The sequence below is a fragment of the Xiphophorus couchianus genome, chromosome 8, assembly GCF_001444195.1.
Source record: "Xiphophorus couchianus chromosome 8, X_couchianus-1.0, whole genome shotgun sequence".
Classification (NCBI taxonomy): Eukaryota; Metazoa; Chordata; class Actinopteri; order Cyprinodontiformes; family Poeciliidae; genus Xiphophorus; species Xiphophorus couchianus.
Genome location: NC_040235.1, coordinates 15,067,982 through 15,084,978, shown reverse-complemented (window position 1 = coordinate 15,084,978; position 16,997 = coordinate 15,067,982). Strand labels below are relative to the sequence as shown.

Here is a 16,997-nt window from a genome sequence, read left to right as displayed (position 1 = left end):
GACAAGCACACATCACGATACTGATGCAGATAAGCTCTTTCCTTAAAATGGAAAACGCAACCTACGACAAAAGGATTGTGCCTTTCACCATGTTTTTTTCTGTCATTTCAATTTCATAGTAAATACAACCATCAATTAAATTCCATTCATAGTAGTAAAGCTAACTAAACCCTTTTTGAGTATGTGTTTCAACATGAAAATTGGAATTGAAATTTTCTACACATTTCTGATCAGTGCATCTCTTAACTTTCAAAAAAACAATCCAGGACACGTTGTATGTGAATTAACTAAAAACCACAACATCCTTTTTTATCATATGAAACGACATTATGAAAACTGGGGAGCTATTTCCATGAGGAGCTTTAAAACATCCATAAATATTTGCCAATCAGCTGAGGTTATCCAAAACCTCAGTCTGGCTATGCGTTGGGCCTAAGCAGTGGTTGATGTCCCGGTGAGCTTCAAACTTCATTGGTGTGCCTGCGTTTCTGTTCGCGCCCTGACTGGCAGCTCTTATTCCCTCAGAGGGAACTTGAAAGTGATCCTCTGATGTGAGTCTTAACTGTGTATCCCCTCCAGCAAAGACAATTTAAAGAAGACCTAGCTACTGTAGCAGCTGTTGTCAAGCAATTGCTGTAAGTGTCTGAAGACTAGACGTTCGGACAAAGAGTATGTTTTGGAAAAATCTGGAGTGAGGACAATGGGTCTGCTCTGCATGCTCTCTGCACGTAGCAACTTGTAAAGAAATAATTTCTCCAACTAAAACCAAGACGTATATGAAGGAAAGGAGCTGCTCCCCCCTTTAAAGGGAGGGCGGTCATAATAAGTGGAACAAAGAGAGCCCTCGTGTAGGTCTTGATGTTAGCACGGATTAGGGACCAAGGTATCTGTGCCCACCCAGCAGCAAGCAGGCCAGCTTTACTGTGTAATCCCCCTTGCACAGAACAAATCCACTGCATCAGGCTGAATTTAGGCCAAGCAATGAACACAAATAATAAAAAGAAAATCCTGATTTTTATCACCTCACAGTTGAATCATCCTTCAGATAACACTTCCTGGTTCTCATCTTCTGTACAATTCACCTGACTGTCCACTGATTTAACAATCGGAACAATATTGTTAAATGCGAAGGAATCTGCAATGTTAGCATCAGAAGTTTTTGTTTTCACTCTGTTAGCATCTATGTATGTGGGGAGAAAAAATCCTGTCTTGTCTCACTTGTTTTGTGTTACAGAACCAAAGCTCTCTGCAAACTTTATTTTTGTACAATATTCATTTTATAACTTTTTACAGAAATAAACTTGTTTCTATTAAATCAAAAAGGCCTCCTGGTATTGCAATGACCAAAGATGGTGGTAATCCGACATCCACTCACTTTGTGAATGAATATCTCTAATATTTTTGGCTTGAGAAGTTCTGTTTGTGGGATTAAATCTCAACACGATTCTGAGAAATTCTGGTAGGATTTAATGTTCCTTTAATCTGGTTGGGTTGCAGAAACAGATCTGAATTTTATGCACACCATTTGATTGTAAAATGTTAATAGTAGCTAGCATTCTACATCCTAAACCAGCTTTGATGTGGGCTTGGCTTAACTATCCTGCTGGAACACCCAATTGTATTGAGATTTCAACCATCTAATCCAAACAGTCTTCCTCAGGACTGTTGGAGATTGTCAGCATGTACTAAAACAGACCTCAGCCTTAGGAATCACTAAATTTGGTAAAAATACATTTGAAGTAAAGTTTTATGGCCAAATGAGATAAAAACTCAGCTATTTGGACAAATTGTTTGCAAGGAGAAAGTTAAGACGAAGGTTTGAAGCCAAAACACATTTCACCAACTGTCAGGTCAGATGGTGGTAGTCGATGAAATATCAAAGGAAGACCATGCCTTTAAATTCTTAAACTCCATCTCCAGTCAAGAGCAACATTTTTAAACTTGGACACTGTTGAGTGTTCAAATGGGATAAGAGAAAGGATAATGCACACCAACATTCATCATCCTGATATAACTGTATTTTAAACTTATGGATGATGGCTAAAGCAATCAATTTTAGCAATTCCACCCTGCAAAAATAAAGATTTACACCCATAATTAGTGTACCTAAGCTTATGGAAGGTAAATAGTCTTACTGCTGTCATTGTCAACACAAACATGACATAAAATTCAGTAAAGAAAATGCCGGTTTAGTGGTAGATTTAGGCAACCGTTTGAAAGGTGGCCTTCACAAAGGGGCACTGACTTTCTCTTCTGGATTCTTGAACAAGAGCCAAGGGTCGTACGATAAACAAAAGCTTGTGGTAAAGAGCGACTGAGTTGTAAATCACCGCACTGGAGAATCTTTCCACTGTAGCGGAAAGATGTGAAAAAGCAGATGGCAGAAAGGGCTGACGCACACGCAGACAGTTAGAAAAGAGCAAGGTAACCCAACTAATGAAATGCAGGAACACAATTGTGTTAGAAGCCCATATTGTGCCGATTTCAAAGTTTTCCAATTTAATTTCGGCAGGCTACTCGAATAAGCTTCCATATTTAATGTTTAAAATTCATTGTCTTGCTCCTTTCCCTTTGGTTACTTTCAGAACACCAAACCAGTAGTGGGAGGAATTTGAAGGTAATTATTACTCACAAACATTTTGTGTTACAGTTGTTTTAAAAAATGGATTAAAACTTTTTTTTCTGAATATATGAATTAGCTCCTTTGACAGCAGACTCAAGTGTTCTTAGGTAGTTCTCTGCAAAGTGTGAATACCTGTTTGTGGTGTTCATTCAATTTCCTCTTATCCTCCCACTACGTCAGACTGGGCTGGCAGCGTTGATGGAGGGCCAATTTTATGTCCTTCCTGAGACTTTCACCTGGAATTACATTTGGAGTGCAGGTGATCCACTAAGAGACTTTCATAGATCGCTCCTTTTCTTTTGTTTTCTTCTTTCCTTTAGTTAACCAGGTAAAATCACATTGAGACCCAGATCTCATCTGCAACACAAAACAACTTCGTTACACAAGTTAAACCGTATACGCAAGCTTAAAACAAATTACAAAACAGCTTAAAAAGCAGTGACACACAACATGATGCTGCCACCACCATGCAAGGATGGTAGAAGGCATGTGATAAGCACATATGACTCTTGGAGTTTGGACCAAAAAGTTGTGTTCTGGTTTCCAGGCTGAAATCAGATCAGAATCAGATTTCATCTGCAGATATCAAGACATTTTATGCAGTGTACTGCTGATCTTGTCCTGCAGTGGGACACTGAGATGTTCTTCCAGCATAACAAGTTTATCAAAGGTATTCACTTCAATGCTGCCATCAAGGCCTGCAAGTCGTACCCTGGATGAGCAATAGCATTCTCAAGCAGCTACAGATGTCCTCGACGGGAATCCATTAGACGGTCTGATTCCGGTCAGAATAATTTTTAGAAACCTTCCAGAAAACTTCAGAAATCTTGTTTTGACTGCAACAACAAGGCTTATACACATTTCTAAACAGCCAACAAAGGTCTACTCAGATTCACTCAGATCTACTTTTTATAGTTCTTCAGGAAGCCTGCAGATAACACTAGCATAACATTTCTGCCAAAAAAAACAAAACATTCTTTGTAATTTGAGTGAATTGAGCCCTTAATAGGTCTGTTTAAATCTCTACCTTGAGGCAAGTGTTTCCACTCCACACTTAGCTTCTCAATTTCACAGGCACCGCTGTTGTATCACATGATTTCAGTGCAGCCAGCCATCTCCCTTCACTTACTCCTGCTGCTTTCTAAACGTGACAGAAGCCTGGAACCATAAACCAACTCTGCTGCCTTCTTTTCAGAAAATGAGGCACTTAAATGTGTTAGTGCTTTCATATTTATTCTGGTCAAATTTTTGTGTCTGATTAATTTTACGTTTGCGGGGACAAAGACATTTGAACTGTTCTCTTATTGTATCCATTGACAAGAAAGTAAGTTTTTGGTTTCTGCGCTCTTAAGTCACCAATTGGAAACATCAGTAAGATGAAGGATCAACATACAAGACTTTAGCAGCTTAGAAAAAAGAGGATATACAAAACCTGCATAAAATCCTCTTTAAAAGAAAATCATAACTCTAATCCTGTTGTTCACGTTTCTTGATCAAGCATAGAGTATAATTTTGTACAAAAGTATCAAAACCCTTTGAACGTCCTGGATGTTTTCGCTTTCCAACAAGAAACTTTTATGGGTTTCACCTAAATCCGAAATGTGGAACATACATTTCAATTAAAGACCCTCTGAGTCAGAATATTTTGAAACTACCTCTCTTCACAATTACAGCTGCACCTTTTGGGTTTGACTCTACCAGCTTTGTACATCTAGAGACTGAAGGTTTTGCCTATTCTTCTAGTCAGAATAACTAAATCTCAGTCAGAGAGCATCTAAGAACATCAAATTTAGCTTTAGTCGTGGACTTTGACTAAGCCATTCTAATCCATTAACATTCTTTGATCCACATAAACCATTTCTTTGCAGCTATACGTTTGGTGTTGCTGCCCTGCTGGAAGGTGAGCCTGTCATCCGCTCAAACGGATTTCCTTCCAGGAATGCCTTTTTTTTAAAATCAAATCTAAAAAGCTTTCCTTTCTCAGCAGAAGGAAAGTTGCCATGCAGCATGATGCTGCCACCATCAGGTTTCACAGTGGGGATGTTCAGAAAGACAGGCCACACAGTGGTTTTGCACATAGACCAACAGGTTCAATTCTATTCTTATTTATTTGAGAGCAAATTCTTTCCTGCTTGCGATGTCCCTGTACGGTTTGTGGCAAATTTTAAACTTTGTTACTGTTCTATTTTAATTTCTACAACAGCATCGTTTGTGGAGAGCATAAATAAAAGTTGCCTTTACTACCACTTCTCTCTTTTAATCAGTTTTGTTATACAGTCGTGTCTAGCGAGGGTTAAAGTTGTACAACTATTTGATCCATCAGTTGCAGATGACGGACTGTACACTGCTGCACAAAATGTTCGGAGCATGAGAAGTTCCTGCTTTAAACTCCTTCACCATTTTCTCCCTGATCCGTCTGCTGTGTTCCTTGGACTTCATGAAGCAATTTGTTCTCTAAAATAACTCTGAGTCCTTCCCAAAACCGCTGCAGTAACACAGAATACAAATGGATGCCACACTTTCCAATTAATAACTTGTGAAAATAATTTTAAAAAATTAAAAGAAAATGAAACCATGGAAATTTACAACTATGCACTCTGAAGAGCTCGACTATTGCGTGAATATAGAAAAACTGGTGGTTTTAATGCGACAAAATGTGAAAAAGCTCTGTGAGGCCCAGCGTGCTGCAAATAAAAACTCAGACTAACACGTGGTAAGCAGAGGCTGCATTCCAAAGAGATGTATAATATGCTGAACACAAAAGTGGCTTTCATTATTTCTATTTTTGTGGGTTTCTCTGTCACTATGTATCACAGACCTATTTCATTTAACATTATCCAAAAGAAACATTTCCACGTTCAAAGTCTGAGATGAGAAAAAGCTGTAGGTACGAAGCAGGAAAAACATCCTTTAAGGCGTCAATAAATTGTTGGACCTCAAGAGATATTCACAAATCTTGCTGAACTTAGTATTGTAAAATTAAGACGTTTAACCTCAAATAAAATTTTAAAAAGTGTTTACTTTGTGAATTAAAATCACCTGGCCAGCAAACCAATATCAGAGCCAAGGTTGGGATCAAGAGCATAACTTCCGAGAGGTAACACCCCCCCCCACACACAGCGCAACCACATCTTAACAATAACTGAACTTTTAAATAAAAATTAAGCACCCCTGATTTGCCAGTTTAATACACCCTACTTTGTCCAGAATCATTTAATTGAAGCAATGCATAGCGTGTAAAACCCTTTCAATGCAGTAAGTAAAAACAGCAGGATTGGCTCCGCTATTTGTCTTCAGGTTTGAGCTTGTGCCTCACAGGAAAGGCATTCCTTTGATCAGCAGGTAAGACAGATCAGACTCAGCTTCAGTTTGGATGAAGTACAACTCTGACAAGAGGATATAAATTTCTTTATTTGAATTTTGAGTTGGTTTACATGGTGTGGAGAAAACAGAAAATAATTGAAGGTTTTGCAGTTAACTAAAAAAAAAAAAAAGCAAAGCTTTAAAATTGTCAAGGCTGAAAAAAACAATATCCCCACATAAAACTGGCTGAAATTTGGAGCTGATTTACGAGGCATTAGTAAATTCTGGAGATGTGGAGTGCGAGAACAAAAGAAATTACAAAAAATACCGTCCACACAATCAAAACAGACATAAAAAGTGAAGTGGTTCATATGTAGCAGTGAGAGGAACATAAAACTGTACCATGGCGAGATCAGATTTATGCTCTTCCTTTTTTCACCGAAGCAGGAGGGAAGAAAAGGGAGGAATTCAGATTCATTGGAGGGCAGAAACATTATGCTTTAGTTTAGATTTAATTTTATTGATGCTCTTGAGTATTTTGGCCAGTTCTTTGTGTTTCTGGCCTGACCAAGGTCTTTATCAGCTAATCTCCTATTAAAAAAAAAAAAAAAAAAAAGAATCAGTCACTCAGATTTTGCGTTTCTTCCACTCCGGTTCTTTGTCAGCCTCCTCATCCTCCTCTGACTCTTCTGCGAACAAGGGCTCCGGCTGGGTCCTGCAGGGATTCACAAAGACGAGCGATGATTTAACTGCCACTTTTATTTCATTTCTATTCATACAGCTTCGGAGCAAAAGCAATGAAGTGCAGAACAAAGAAGTCATCCAGCTGTGAAACAATGAATTAAGTCAGATGCTGGAGTGTCAGAGTGTCAGACCAATGACACACAAAATAAGGCTTAATGAGCTTCAGACTAAGAAGAGAAGAATGTGGCACAGAAACACATTTCTCCAAGCATTTCTCCAAACGTTCCCAGATGGATGGATGGATGAACGAAGAGACAGACAGTACCAGAAGGATGGGTGAATAGACAAAAAAATGTATAGCTGTATGACAAGTAGATGGACAGATGGATGGATGTACTGAATATATGTGTGTATAAATTAATGGACAGAAGATTGGATGATCGTGTCCCATTGTACACTAATGAGACAGATTGAGAGGTAAAATGCTGAAGAATCATGAATTTACTGTTCGTAAGCCGGGGCGATCCAGTACGGGTTCTCCGATGCCTCCTTGGCGTGACGCAGGATGGCCTCTCGCGGGTTACTGTCGTCTGTTTTATCCAAAGCGATGTTCTTCACGATGAACGAAGACAGCGTGCCCCCGTGTGCTGCTACTCTGCCTCCTCGACCTGTGAGGGCACACAGATTAGTGGATTAGAGAATCTTTCATGTTGCATGTTCTTAGAAAGCAGGGGGAAAGAAAATCAACAAATCCCGATTTTGGGTTGGGTTCGGGCATGATCAGCAAGGAGACATTGACCTTACGTTGAGCCACTGATTTAGAGCTCTGATTCCAGATGATGTTATCTACTATAACCTGCAACACTGAACAGACACTGATGTTATCTTGCATCATAGATCTGCATATGGCAGATGTGTTGGTCACAGTGTTAAAACATCAGATATAAAAGTCATTTTGAACAAGAGTTTATTTTCTTCTCATATCAAATGCTTGTAAAATTTAATCTATTTAATGAATTTGACTTCACCTCCTTCTTCCCAGACAATGTAAAGACCAGAGTTTAAATCTGGACCAACATAAAGCATGCAGGGAGTTCCTGCTGTAGCGGCCCAGCTGTGTTGTTTGGGGATCGAGAGGCGCATCCATCCATTGCTTGTAAGCTTTGAGCAAACCACCAAACATTACCTTGCACTTATGCGAAGTCAGTTCACACACAAGATAAACATTATAAGGAAAGTCTATAATCTGAGAGCCACAAGTCACCCATCAAGAAGTCACTCTCCTTTTCATAGAATGGACCTATTTTTGAATTTTTGCTCCTTCTCTAAACCTTAGTGACTCATGTGTTTTATTTATACAGAAACGTGTGCAATGATAGTCCCTGCACCAATTTCAGATACTAAAAATATGTAAACCATGAGCCGGGTATAGTTTTACTTAAAAAACATAAAAACCTCCCGTGGTCTTAAGAGATGGGGTGATCTAGACCCCATGAGTTCTTTACTCTGTGGGGTCGCGCTGACACAAGTGTGTGCTTTTACGAGTTAGATTTTTTTTGTGTGGTTTCGGTAACTGACGATTTGACGGGACAATCCCCAACCACCTCCCCGCGACATCTGTCGCGCTCCTCCTGAGCGTCATGTTAAGACCGCGGGAAGGTTAATACACAGCTGTAATGGAAAGAAAACAAAAAAGGATACAGTCACAGAAAACAAAAATCTTATTTGATCATCCATCCTAATCCTTCTTGTGGCATTGGTTTCACAAAGCATGTTTAACAAGATTGTTTTTCCTTTTTTACAAGACTGCTTAACTGTTTAAGTGTGGTTTGTGGGAAACAAATTCACTTGGATTTTCTCTAGGTTATTGCAACATCTGCTGAACTCCCTTTTTTTTTTTGTTCTTTTTCAATGTGTAAAAAACAAAGCTGAAATAAGCTCTAGGCCCTAAAAAGGATGAATCTTTTTTTGGGCTTTTGCGGTCGAGTCCAGTTTGTTCAGAGTCAAACTGGACTCACCTTCACCAAGTTTAGTTTATAGTTTATTTGATCTAAAACACACAGAGACACGCATAATAATAAAGGTTGTTAGACAATCAACATTCCAAGTACAATCACGGAAATTCAAAATAAAGTCAAATAAAAATAATTCATAAGTGTTATATAGATCGGGTGTAGGCTGAAGCTATACGTGCTCTTTTTACACATTTGTTACAAATAGATCATTTTCACTCGTCACAGCTTTAGTGTAATAAATATTTACTGAATACACAGGTCCCGCCTGGAACGTAGCTGGAGATAGGCACCAGCAACCCTCCCGACCCCATTAGGGACAAGGGTGAACAGACAATGGATGGATGGATGGATGGATGAATACACAGGATCAACAATTAGATCCAGACAAGAAAAGTAAAAAAAAATAAATATAAACCCAAAAGACAAGAGAAGACAAAGAAAAAAACAGAAAGATTAAAAAGTAAGTAAATCGCATCATGAAAGTTTCAATCAGATTTTAAATATCTGATCTAAAATCTGCTATTTATCATTTTGTTTCAATCCCTTTTAAACTGTTATGTTATTATTTATGTATTTATAGTAGTTTTGGCAAACTATTCCAACGTTTAACCCCAGTAACAAAGAAACACAAACTTCTTAATGAAATATTTATATATATATTTTTTTAAGTTACATTTCTAAAATACTGTCTAAATTAATCTGGATGTTTTCTAGTCATGTCCAATAGGTAGGTGACTCCAGGCTAACTTAGAACTCACTGGATTAGTTATGCATAAATTAGTTCATCTTATTTTATTGTTGGATTATTTTATTTGCTCCTGATATGAAACCATTTACAGCTTACATTACTACAATTTCCCAATGCTGTGGTCAAAACAGAGAAACTGCACAACATAACTCGGCAGCAGTGAGCCTGGAGACAAGAGAAATGTCGTCTGTGGTTTGTTGGAGTTCAATACTGTTTTTAAAAATTATCATTTTTACATTTAAATACAACAATTATGGTTTTCCTGCATTATTTTCATTGCAAGAGTAAACCATATCTGGCAAATGGCCAGGATGTTTGAGAGGCCAGTTGCTCCACATGGGCTGGACTGTGTTACACCAACTGCAGCCTCACACATCTGCCTAAAACAAATAGATTATCTGTCCACTTACAAACTTGATATTTCATATGCTTGAGAGCAGCTGCAAAACAAAGCTGTACCTCACTTTTTTCAGCTGAGATGATTTTTGTTATTTTAATATATATATATAAATATATATATACTGTATATAATATGTTACCTGGTCCAGATACAGGTGGCTCGGGTTTGTGGGATTTCTTTGGGTCCAGTCTGTCCTTCTCCAGCTGTTTCCGTGTACTCCGCTGTCGGGCCTCTCGGAACATGGGCAGAGCATGAGCTGGAGAGAGTAAACAAACAAATGTGAGTCCAAGTGGTTAACAGTCACATGGCCCCAGCAAACAAAAACACAAGAACCAATCATAACTCTAAATCTTCAGCCGCCTCCTGGTGTAATTTACACCAACATTTTCAGCCACTCCATTTAACCTTAGATGTCTCTGAACACCACCAAAACAAAGGCTTCCCATGCTGAAATCCCAGAGCGCGTGAGTGACCGTGTGCGCGATTAGGTGTGAATGAGTGCACTCCGAGTAAGTTTGGCGACGCTATCTGAGTGTGTGTGGGCGACAGAGCATCTGCTTCAGGAAGTGTGTATGCTCTGCTCTCATCCTCGGGGGTTACAAGGAGACACTTTAGTGAAGAGCTAGATAAAGTGATTTTCCATTCAGGAGCTTCTGTCGCTGCTCAGTGTTAATTCTTCTCCATGCTACATTAAGCAAAAAGGTTACTGTTAACAGATTCCCTCGCTTTTCTCAATGGGCCGTCACTTGCTTCCTGTCCCGTCTAATTTTCCAGTGCCAAGCTCACGACGATGAGCTCACATGATGCTTCTGAAAAGCCTGAAGCAGACCAAAAGGTAAATGTTGTCCGGAGTCGGAGGAGATGGGAGGCACGCACAAAAGAGATGACAGCCTCATGTATCAGTGTTACGACTGCGAGAGGGGGGCAGTTTGGAGTGCGTGCGGCAAAACCAGCAGAAGATCACGCCGGCAAGGGCGAGAGAGGAGGTCATTCCTCTCATGGTTCCTGCGTGACAGGAAAGTACATGGCGGTCGCGTGGCTATCGATTCAATAATCCACACCCAAATCCATCAGCTAATGGAAGGGGTGAACATCCAGAACAAGCTGTCGCTCCATCCTAAAAGCCCTGCGGCATCAGATGGAGTTCGTCTGAATATCTGAGTGTGGGAGGTAGCATTAGATCTGGCCTGACGAGAAACAGGCTCTGCTTGTCAAATCTTTGAAAAAGGTTTCTCAGATTATTTATGTTTACAGTAGCCAAATCGTAGGCAGACCACAATGCTCAGCAGAGAGGCTGGGGACTCATTGCAACAGGGCTTTAAAAGATGAACTTTAATCTGACTACCATACAAGATGAATTGAGAGAAGCAGGAATGTTATTGTTGCTGAGAGTTGCTGTTGTTGTGAAACAACCCCTGTGTATTCTAATTTTGTCCCGTAAAAACACGGAAGAACTTACGCGTGATGATGTAATCTTGTGTTAGCGTCTCCGCGTGTTTCTCTTTCCGCTTGCTCTTTACCACACACAGCTTGGCCCCTCTGGAGGAAAAAGATCAGGAGCAAAATGGCTGAGCAACGATTTACAACATGTTGAACAGTAGATGCATTTTTCTAAACCATCTTTGCATCTGCAGCCGAATCTTATTGTACCATTTGAACATGGAGGTCAAATTACCTTTACAAATGTCTATTTAAAAAGAATTGTTACAGTTTTTGCTTTGATTAAAACACTAAAAATATTCAAAGATTGGGGTTAGATTGCTGCATCTGGGCATCTTTCCTTCTTTAATTTTTTACAGTGACCATTCATTGAGAGTTTAAACTCCGTTTTGACGATTTGTTTGACAGCTTTTAATGACAGAAATTTTTTATAATATGTCTGTCAAATTCCTTGATATACTACTGCCTTTTCCAGTGGTCATTCAGTGAGAGGGAGTTTATATCCTGCACAGGTCACCTGTCATCACAGGGAAACACTGACTCACACTCGCATCCAGGCTCATAATGTCACCTAAGGGAATTTTAGAACTTAAAGAACCTAAATTCATGTTCTTACACTGTCGGAGAAAGCCAGAGTACAGTTAAAAGTCTTTTTTAAAATATTGGACACAATCAATCACAATTCGGTGTCTCTGGATAGAAAGCTTTTTTAATTACTCAATCAACTCTTTTCATTGGTTTCTGTAGATTAATACTTAGGAATCCCTCTATACTGTTTTCATTTTATTGGCATTATTTTAATAGTCACAATTTAAAAAAATTTTTTAAGTATGTTTGTTGCTAATGGAGGTTCACCTGAACATACCTGTGACTTTTAACTGGATCGTAGTACACCTTGGCCAGTCCGTTCCCAGTACCCACCATAATCTGGTTCAGTTTGGGATGCCACAGGCAGCGAACAACACTCTGCATCAAACACACACATACAATTATTTACATCAGTTCAATTTTTATTTTATGTTTTTTTTAAGTATGTAAGAAGGGTGTAAAATGGAAGACTGCGTCATTCTTTTGGTTTTTGAAAGGCTCATGTTCCCCCTACTTAAGACAACAGAAGGTAACAATCATATTTTATTACCCACAGTAGTGAAAATGTGCAACCCAGGTACAGTGAGGAGAAGTCCCAGTGTGCTCTGCTACTCTAGTTGACTATATTTGGTTGGTGGGATGAGGGTTGGATCTCGCTGTCTGTGTGTGACAGATGGCCTGGTGCCAATAGGCAAATGTGACCACATTTATCCAGAGACGGGTGTGTGTAACTCTCTGTGTTTATTTGAGAGAGTAGCAGAGAGAGGGAGCAATATAAGAACAGCTGTTCGACAGTGATTGAGATCTTCAGCTCATTCTGATATGCAAGCTGCAAAGCATCTAAAAAACTCCTCCAGTAGCGCCTCATTTTTCCCCACTCACTTGAAATGCCCCTGTGATCTGATTGGGGGGCATCTAAAGGAGTTTTGTGGGCTGGGGGGCTGGGTAAGACCATGCGTACAGTGAAAGCTGCTTAACGTCCAGCTGTTCAGCTTCCCATCAGGACACCAGAGGAACGAGCTTCAATCATATACGCAAAAAATAAAACATGCACGCGCAATCAAAGCAGCACAGACATTTGTACAGAAAAACTACATTTCTAGTTCACTTTTTTCCCTTAATTTAGCATTTGGTAATACCGTGCATTACAGGTGATCATTTCTCATTTGGTGGAACCAGTAATCTACATACACTGATACATCTTTTATTTCACAGGAACACTGTGATTTAAAAAGAGGTTGTTGTAATGTTATGGTTGATCACTTTACATCAACACCATCATGTCAGGAGGTCACAGAGTCGTTTAACTCTGCAGCGAGATGAAGGTTAATCTGCTCAACCAGATCAGCTGACTGTAACTGAGAGAACAATCCAGAAAAGGCTTTTAAATGAAATGAGCCTTATGCTTTCAGTAAAATACTAGTATCTTAAAATTACCTCAAGATGAATGCATACTCCCTAGTCTTTTTACATTTTGTCATGTAAAAACAAATGTAATTCCATTTCATTGGGATTTAGGAGATCAAACCCAAAGTAATGCATCCCTATCAAGCAGCAGGGAAATACAAGATACATGGTTCAACGTCTTTTTTTTTTTTTTTACAAATAAAATCTAAACAATCATTAAAACAAATCCATACCACTCTTCCACTTTTATGGAAGAGTGGAAAAGCGAATGCCAAATAAAAACAATAGGAAGTCCCATTTAAAGTTTGATTTAAAAGAAAAAGAGGTAGCAGACAAGAATGATGTGCAGATGAATGTACTCTGGTTAGATAAAATCTAAATTCAGCAATACTGGAAGCCTATTACAGGTTGTAAAAGATTTGAAACAGTGACCAAAGTTTCCAGGATATGCCAAAAGGTCTGCAGCTACACAGGTGGACTTTGCTAATTCTGTGATTTCTGAAGAAGACTGGTTGAACAAGGGTACTTTTCAAATAAAAAGGAAAACAAAAAGTAAAAAAATATAAAATTTTTCTTCCATCGAAGTTTGATGCTGTAAAACGATAACATATGGAAAAGTTTCAATAGGCATATTATATAATTCTCAATAAAGGTTTGTTGAATTGATGCTATGGAAGATATGATACATGTATCAGCATGTATGTCAGAATTATGAGCTGAAATCCAGACACTCTGGGTGTGCTCCAGTGAAAATGTGTAATGGGTTGTAAATTGGCCTGTCAAGAATGCTACACTAACAGTGACAGTCGACTCATTCGAGCAACAGTGAAGAACAAAGTCTGAGGTCTGGTTACACTCCACAGGTGCCATCAAAGAATCCAGGTTTGCAGTGCAGGCAGATCAGCCTGTAGTAATCGTAAATCCCAAATATCCAGCCAGGTACCATAAACTCAGTCCATTTGAGTTCACTGAATGGTCTCCACAGACCCAAACAAATCACTCTGTCAACAAGTTTCATAGAAGCAGAACTGCAACAGCCCAGCTGAGTGCAGCCCGCACCACAACTGTATGCACAAAAACTAGCACACACACACACACAAATAGCCAAGCCCTGCTCGGCCCAGCTTAATTGTTGGACTTCTTTCCAGAAATTCAGAGAAGCATGTTTATACTCCAGGGATCCCTGTTTACACTTTGTGTTTGCAGAGTTGCATCAGGGAAGAAGACACTTTAACCAGTGTGTTCTCCAGCAGCAAGATTCAGACTTCTGTGCCCCCACCAGATTAAAATGCCAAAGTACTGAACAAAGATAAATGATTTGCCACCCACTTTCACAACATATATGCCAATTATAAAATAAAAACAAGGCAGACGTAATGAGACCCAGCAGTATGCTACAATCCTTGTTCAGCACTGATCGGGAGGCCAATTTAAACCTGCAGGAGAAAGGAAAACCAAATGTTTACCATTTAAGCCCCATGCTGTGAGAGCTACTGTCCAAGAAGGCAGAAACAATGCTACTTGAATAACTGGCAACGTCTTCCTGTCTGCCACACACCCTTTTATTGCTCTTGGCAGAAATATAAGCTCACTTAGATGAAAGCCTCCCTTTATTTCTATAAAAACAATGTTGTACAGAGCATGTAAGGAAGAAGTAAAAGTTACAGTTAAGCAGGGCGGATCTACAATACTGTTGCTTATTTAAATCGACTTAATATTTCACTGACTTTAATGTTTGTTTGAGATGAGCAGATTTTTGAAGTCTCAATTTAAACACTTATTCTAGTGAGCAAGAACTCACTCTTACTCCCAAATTTCCAAAAAATAAATATGAAACACATCAGTACTTTGTCTTTAACTGTACAAAACATGTTGAGAGATAAAACAATGTCTTAATAGTTCAAAGATAAATACAACCAATGGAATACAACAACAATGTCTTGGGGAAAAAAATAGATTTGCAGCAACTTAAGTGAAGTTTTAAATACTTTTGTCATTAGTAAATAACAAGAGTCAGCTGAATGTTTGTGAGTTTCATAAAGATAAAAGCAATAGTTCAATGTTTTTTAAAAGAGGTTCTAGTAGAGGTTATTATAGGTAGTTAATAGCTTTTCTGTTTAAATAACTCACTCAGCAAATTTATTTAGAATAAATACAGATCGGCTGGTTCTGGAGCCTGAATGAAGGTAATGGCTAGCCAGACATTGGCCAAGAGCAAAGTGGATTTCTACAGACTTAACACAAAGTATCTAACGAATGGAAGATAAAAGCAGCTCTAGAAAAAATATATATACAGTATATATCAAACGGTGTTTACTTAATGTTTTTTTTTTCCCCTTTTTAAACCATTTACTGTTATATCACACAGTAACTAACCACAAATGCTTCTGGTGTTCTGTGGGACACTGGCTCTTCAGTCCCACAATGGCTCTTTATTTCCCATGTAAATAATAATCAATGTAACCAATAGAAACCTAAAAGTAGTTTAAAGTTTCTTAAAATAGTGCTCACATAAACCAGAGGACATTTTGGGGAAGGGAATTGTTTTATGATGCTTCAGGCTCCACAACCAATTAAACAAGATTGATCCTAGATGAAGACAATAGTTTGTTAATTAGTAAATATTAGACTGCTTATAACCCTTTAATAGAATCTCACAGTAAACATGCTGACTTATCATTGTAAGATTATCATAATTTAAATTTAAGGGCTTCATGAATTTTGAAAAATGACCCAAGCTATTATAGGTCACTTGGGTTACAAGCAACATATAATAGCTTAAGCAATTGTTGTATTTGTATGTTTTATCGCTTAAGCAAGTGGAAAATATAACTGTCAACATTTTAGTTGGTTTTTTACTGCAGTGTTTTACACCAAAGTGGCATACCTTCAAACTGCTCTTACAGTAAAGTAAGAGTTACTTATTGAGTTACCATTGAAATCCTTGTTTTCAAGCCAAACCTTGTTAAAGATACACTTTGGCATGATGAAGAAGATGGCAATGGATCATTTAACAAAAAGGTTTTTATTTTAGTTGGTTAAATATACATGAAATTGCTTTTAAGAGCCACATTTTTTGGTGGGTTTGCTGGATTGACTGAATGTATGGAGCTTAATTCCTATTATTTGTTACAGAGCCGTTTGCTGCACTGTGTCTTGTTGTTTTGCCAGTGTACAAATAAATCTAATGTTGGGGAGAAGTCAATAGAAAGTGCATTTAATGATGAAACATCCTAATTTAAAATGTGACTAAATGCCTTTTAAGAGTATGTGTACAGTGAAAGTTGATTAATTAAGCAATAGGAAAACTAAAACTATGCATTAGATGTTATTTTTTTATTTAGTAAAACTAAACTCATCTATACAGTGACAAATTCTTTATATTATGATAAAACAGTCATTTAAGACTTTCTAAGGACTCTTTAAGACACGGCCTGCAGAAATCCTGTATATCATCCACTGTCTGTTCAGTGATGTGGAGAGTCTGCAGGAGTTCATAACACACATGTTAAGCAGAAGGAGAGATGGTTTTATCAACTTTCAAGAGAAACCAAGCTGCAGCTTAGAGACTGTTTCATACAGCCAGGCAGTAGAACAAGTGAAAGGGGCAATGGAAAAAATCACTTCCAAATGTTTACCCTCCCCTCAGTAGAGTGAAAGGGAAGACAAATGTCCACAGAGTGATGCAAAGGAGCAGAGTTGTGGCGAGCTAAATACACTCTTTGACCCAAAGTGTGTCCTTTGTCTGGTGCTTCCTAGACTGAATCTGAGTGCAAACAGACTCTGTCA

General features: G+C 38.5%; 1 protein-coding gene and 1 long non-coding RNA gene across 2 annotated transcripts in view; one reads left to right on the top strand and one right to left on the bottom strand.

Moving 5' to 3' along the window:
* Window positions 1-6,429: 6,429 nt before the first annotated feature.
* Window positions 6,430-16,997, bottom strand: part of wdr70 (WD repeat domain 70) — a 39,439-nt gene continuing 28,871 nt past the window's right edge. Inside the window, exons 14-18 of the mRNA XM_028026226.1 lie at window positions 12,079-12,179; window positions 11,233-11,312; window positions 9,913-10,029; window positions 7,116-7,278; window positions 6,430-6,641 (exon numbers count right to left, since the gene is read on the bottom strand). Of these exons, the coding sequence (XP_027882027.1) occupies window positions 6,554-6,641; window positions 7,116-7,278; window positions 9,913-10,029; window positions 11,233-11,312; window positions 12,079-12,179 (549 nt within the window). The 3' untranslated portion in view covers window positions 6,430-6,553. The remainder of the gene's footprint in view (window positions 6,642-7,115; window positions 7,279-9,912; window positions 10,030-11,232; window positions 11,313-12,078; window positions 12,180-16,997) is intronic.
* Window positions 7,286-9,020, top strand: LOC114150046 (uncharacterized). The gene is made up of 2 exons (XR_003596656.1): window positions 7,286-8,883; window positions 8,991-9,020. It is a non-coding gene; the product is annotated as an uncharacterized LOC114150046 (long non-coding RNA).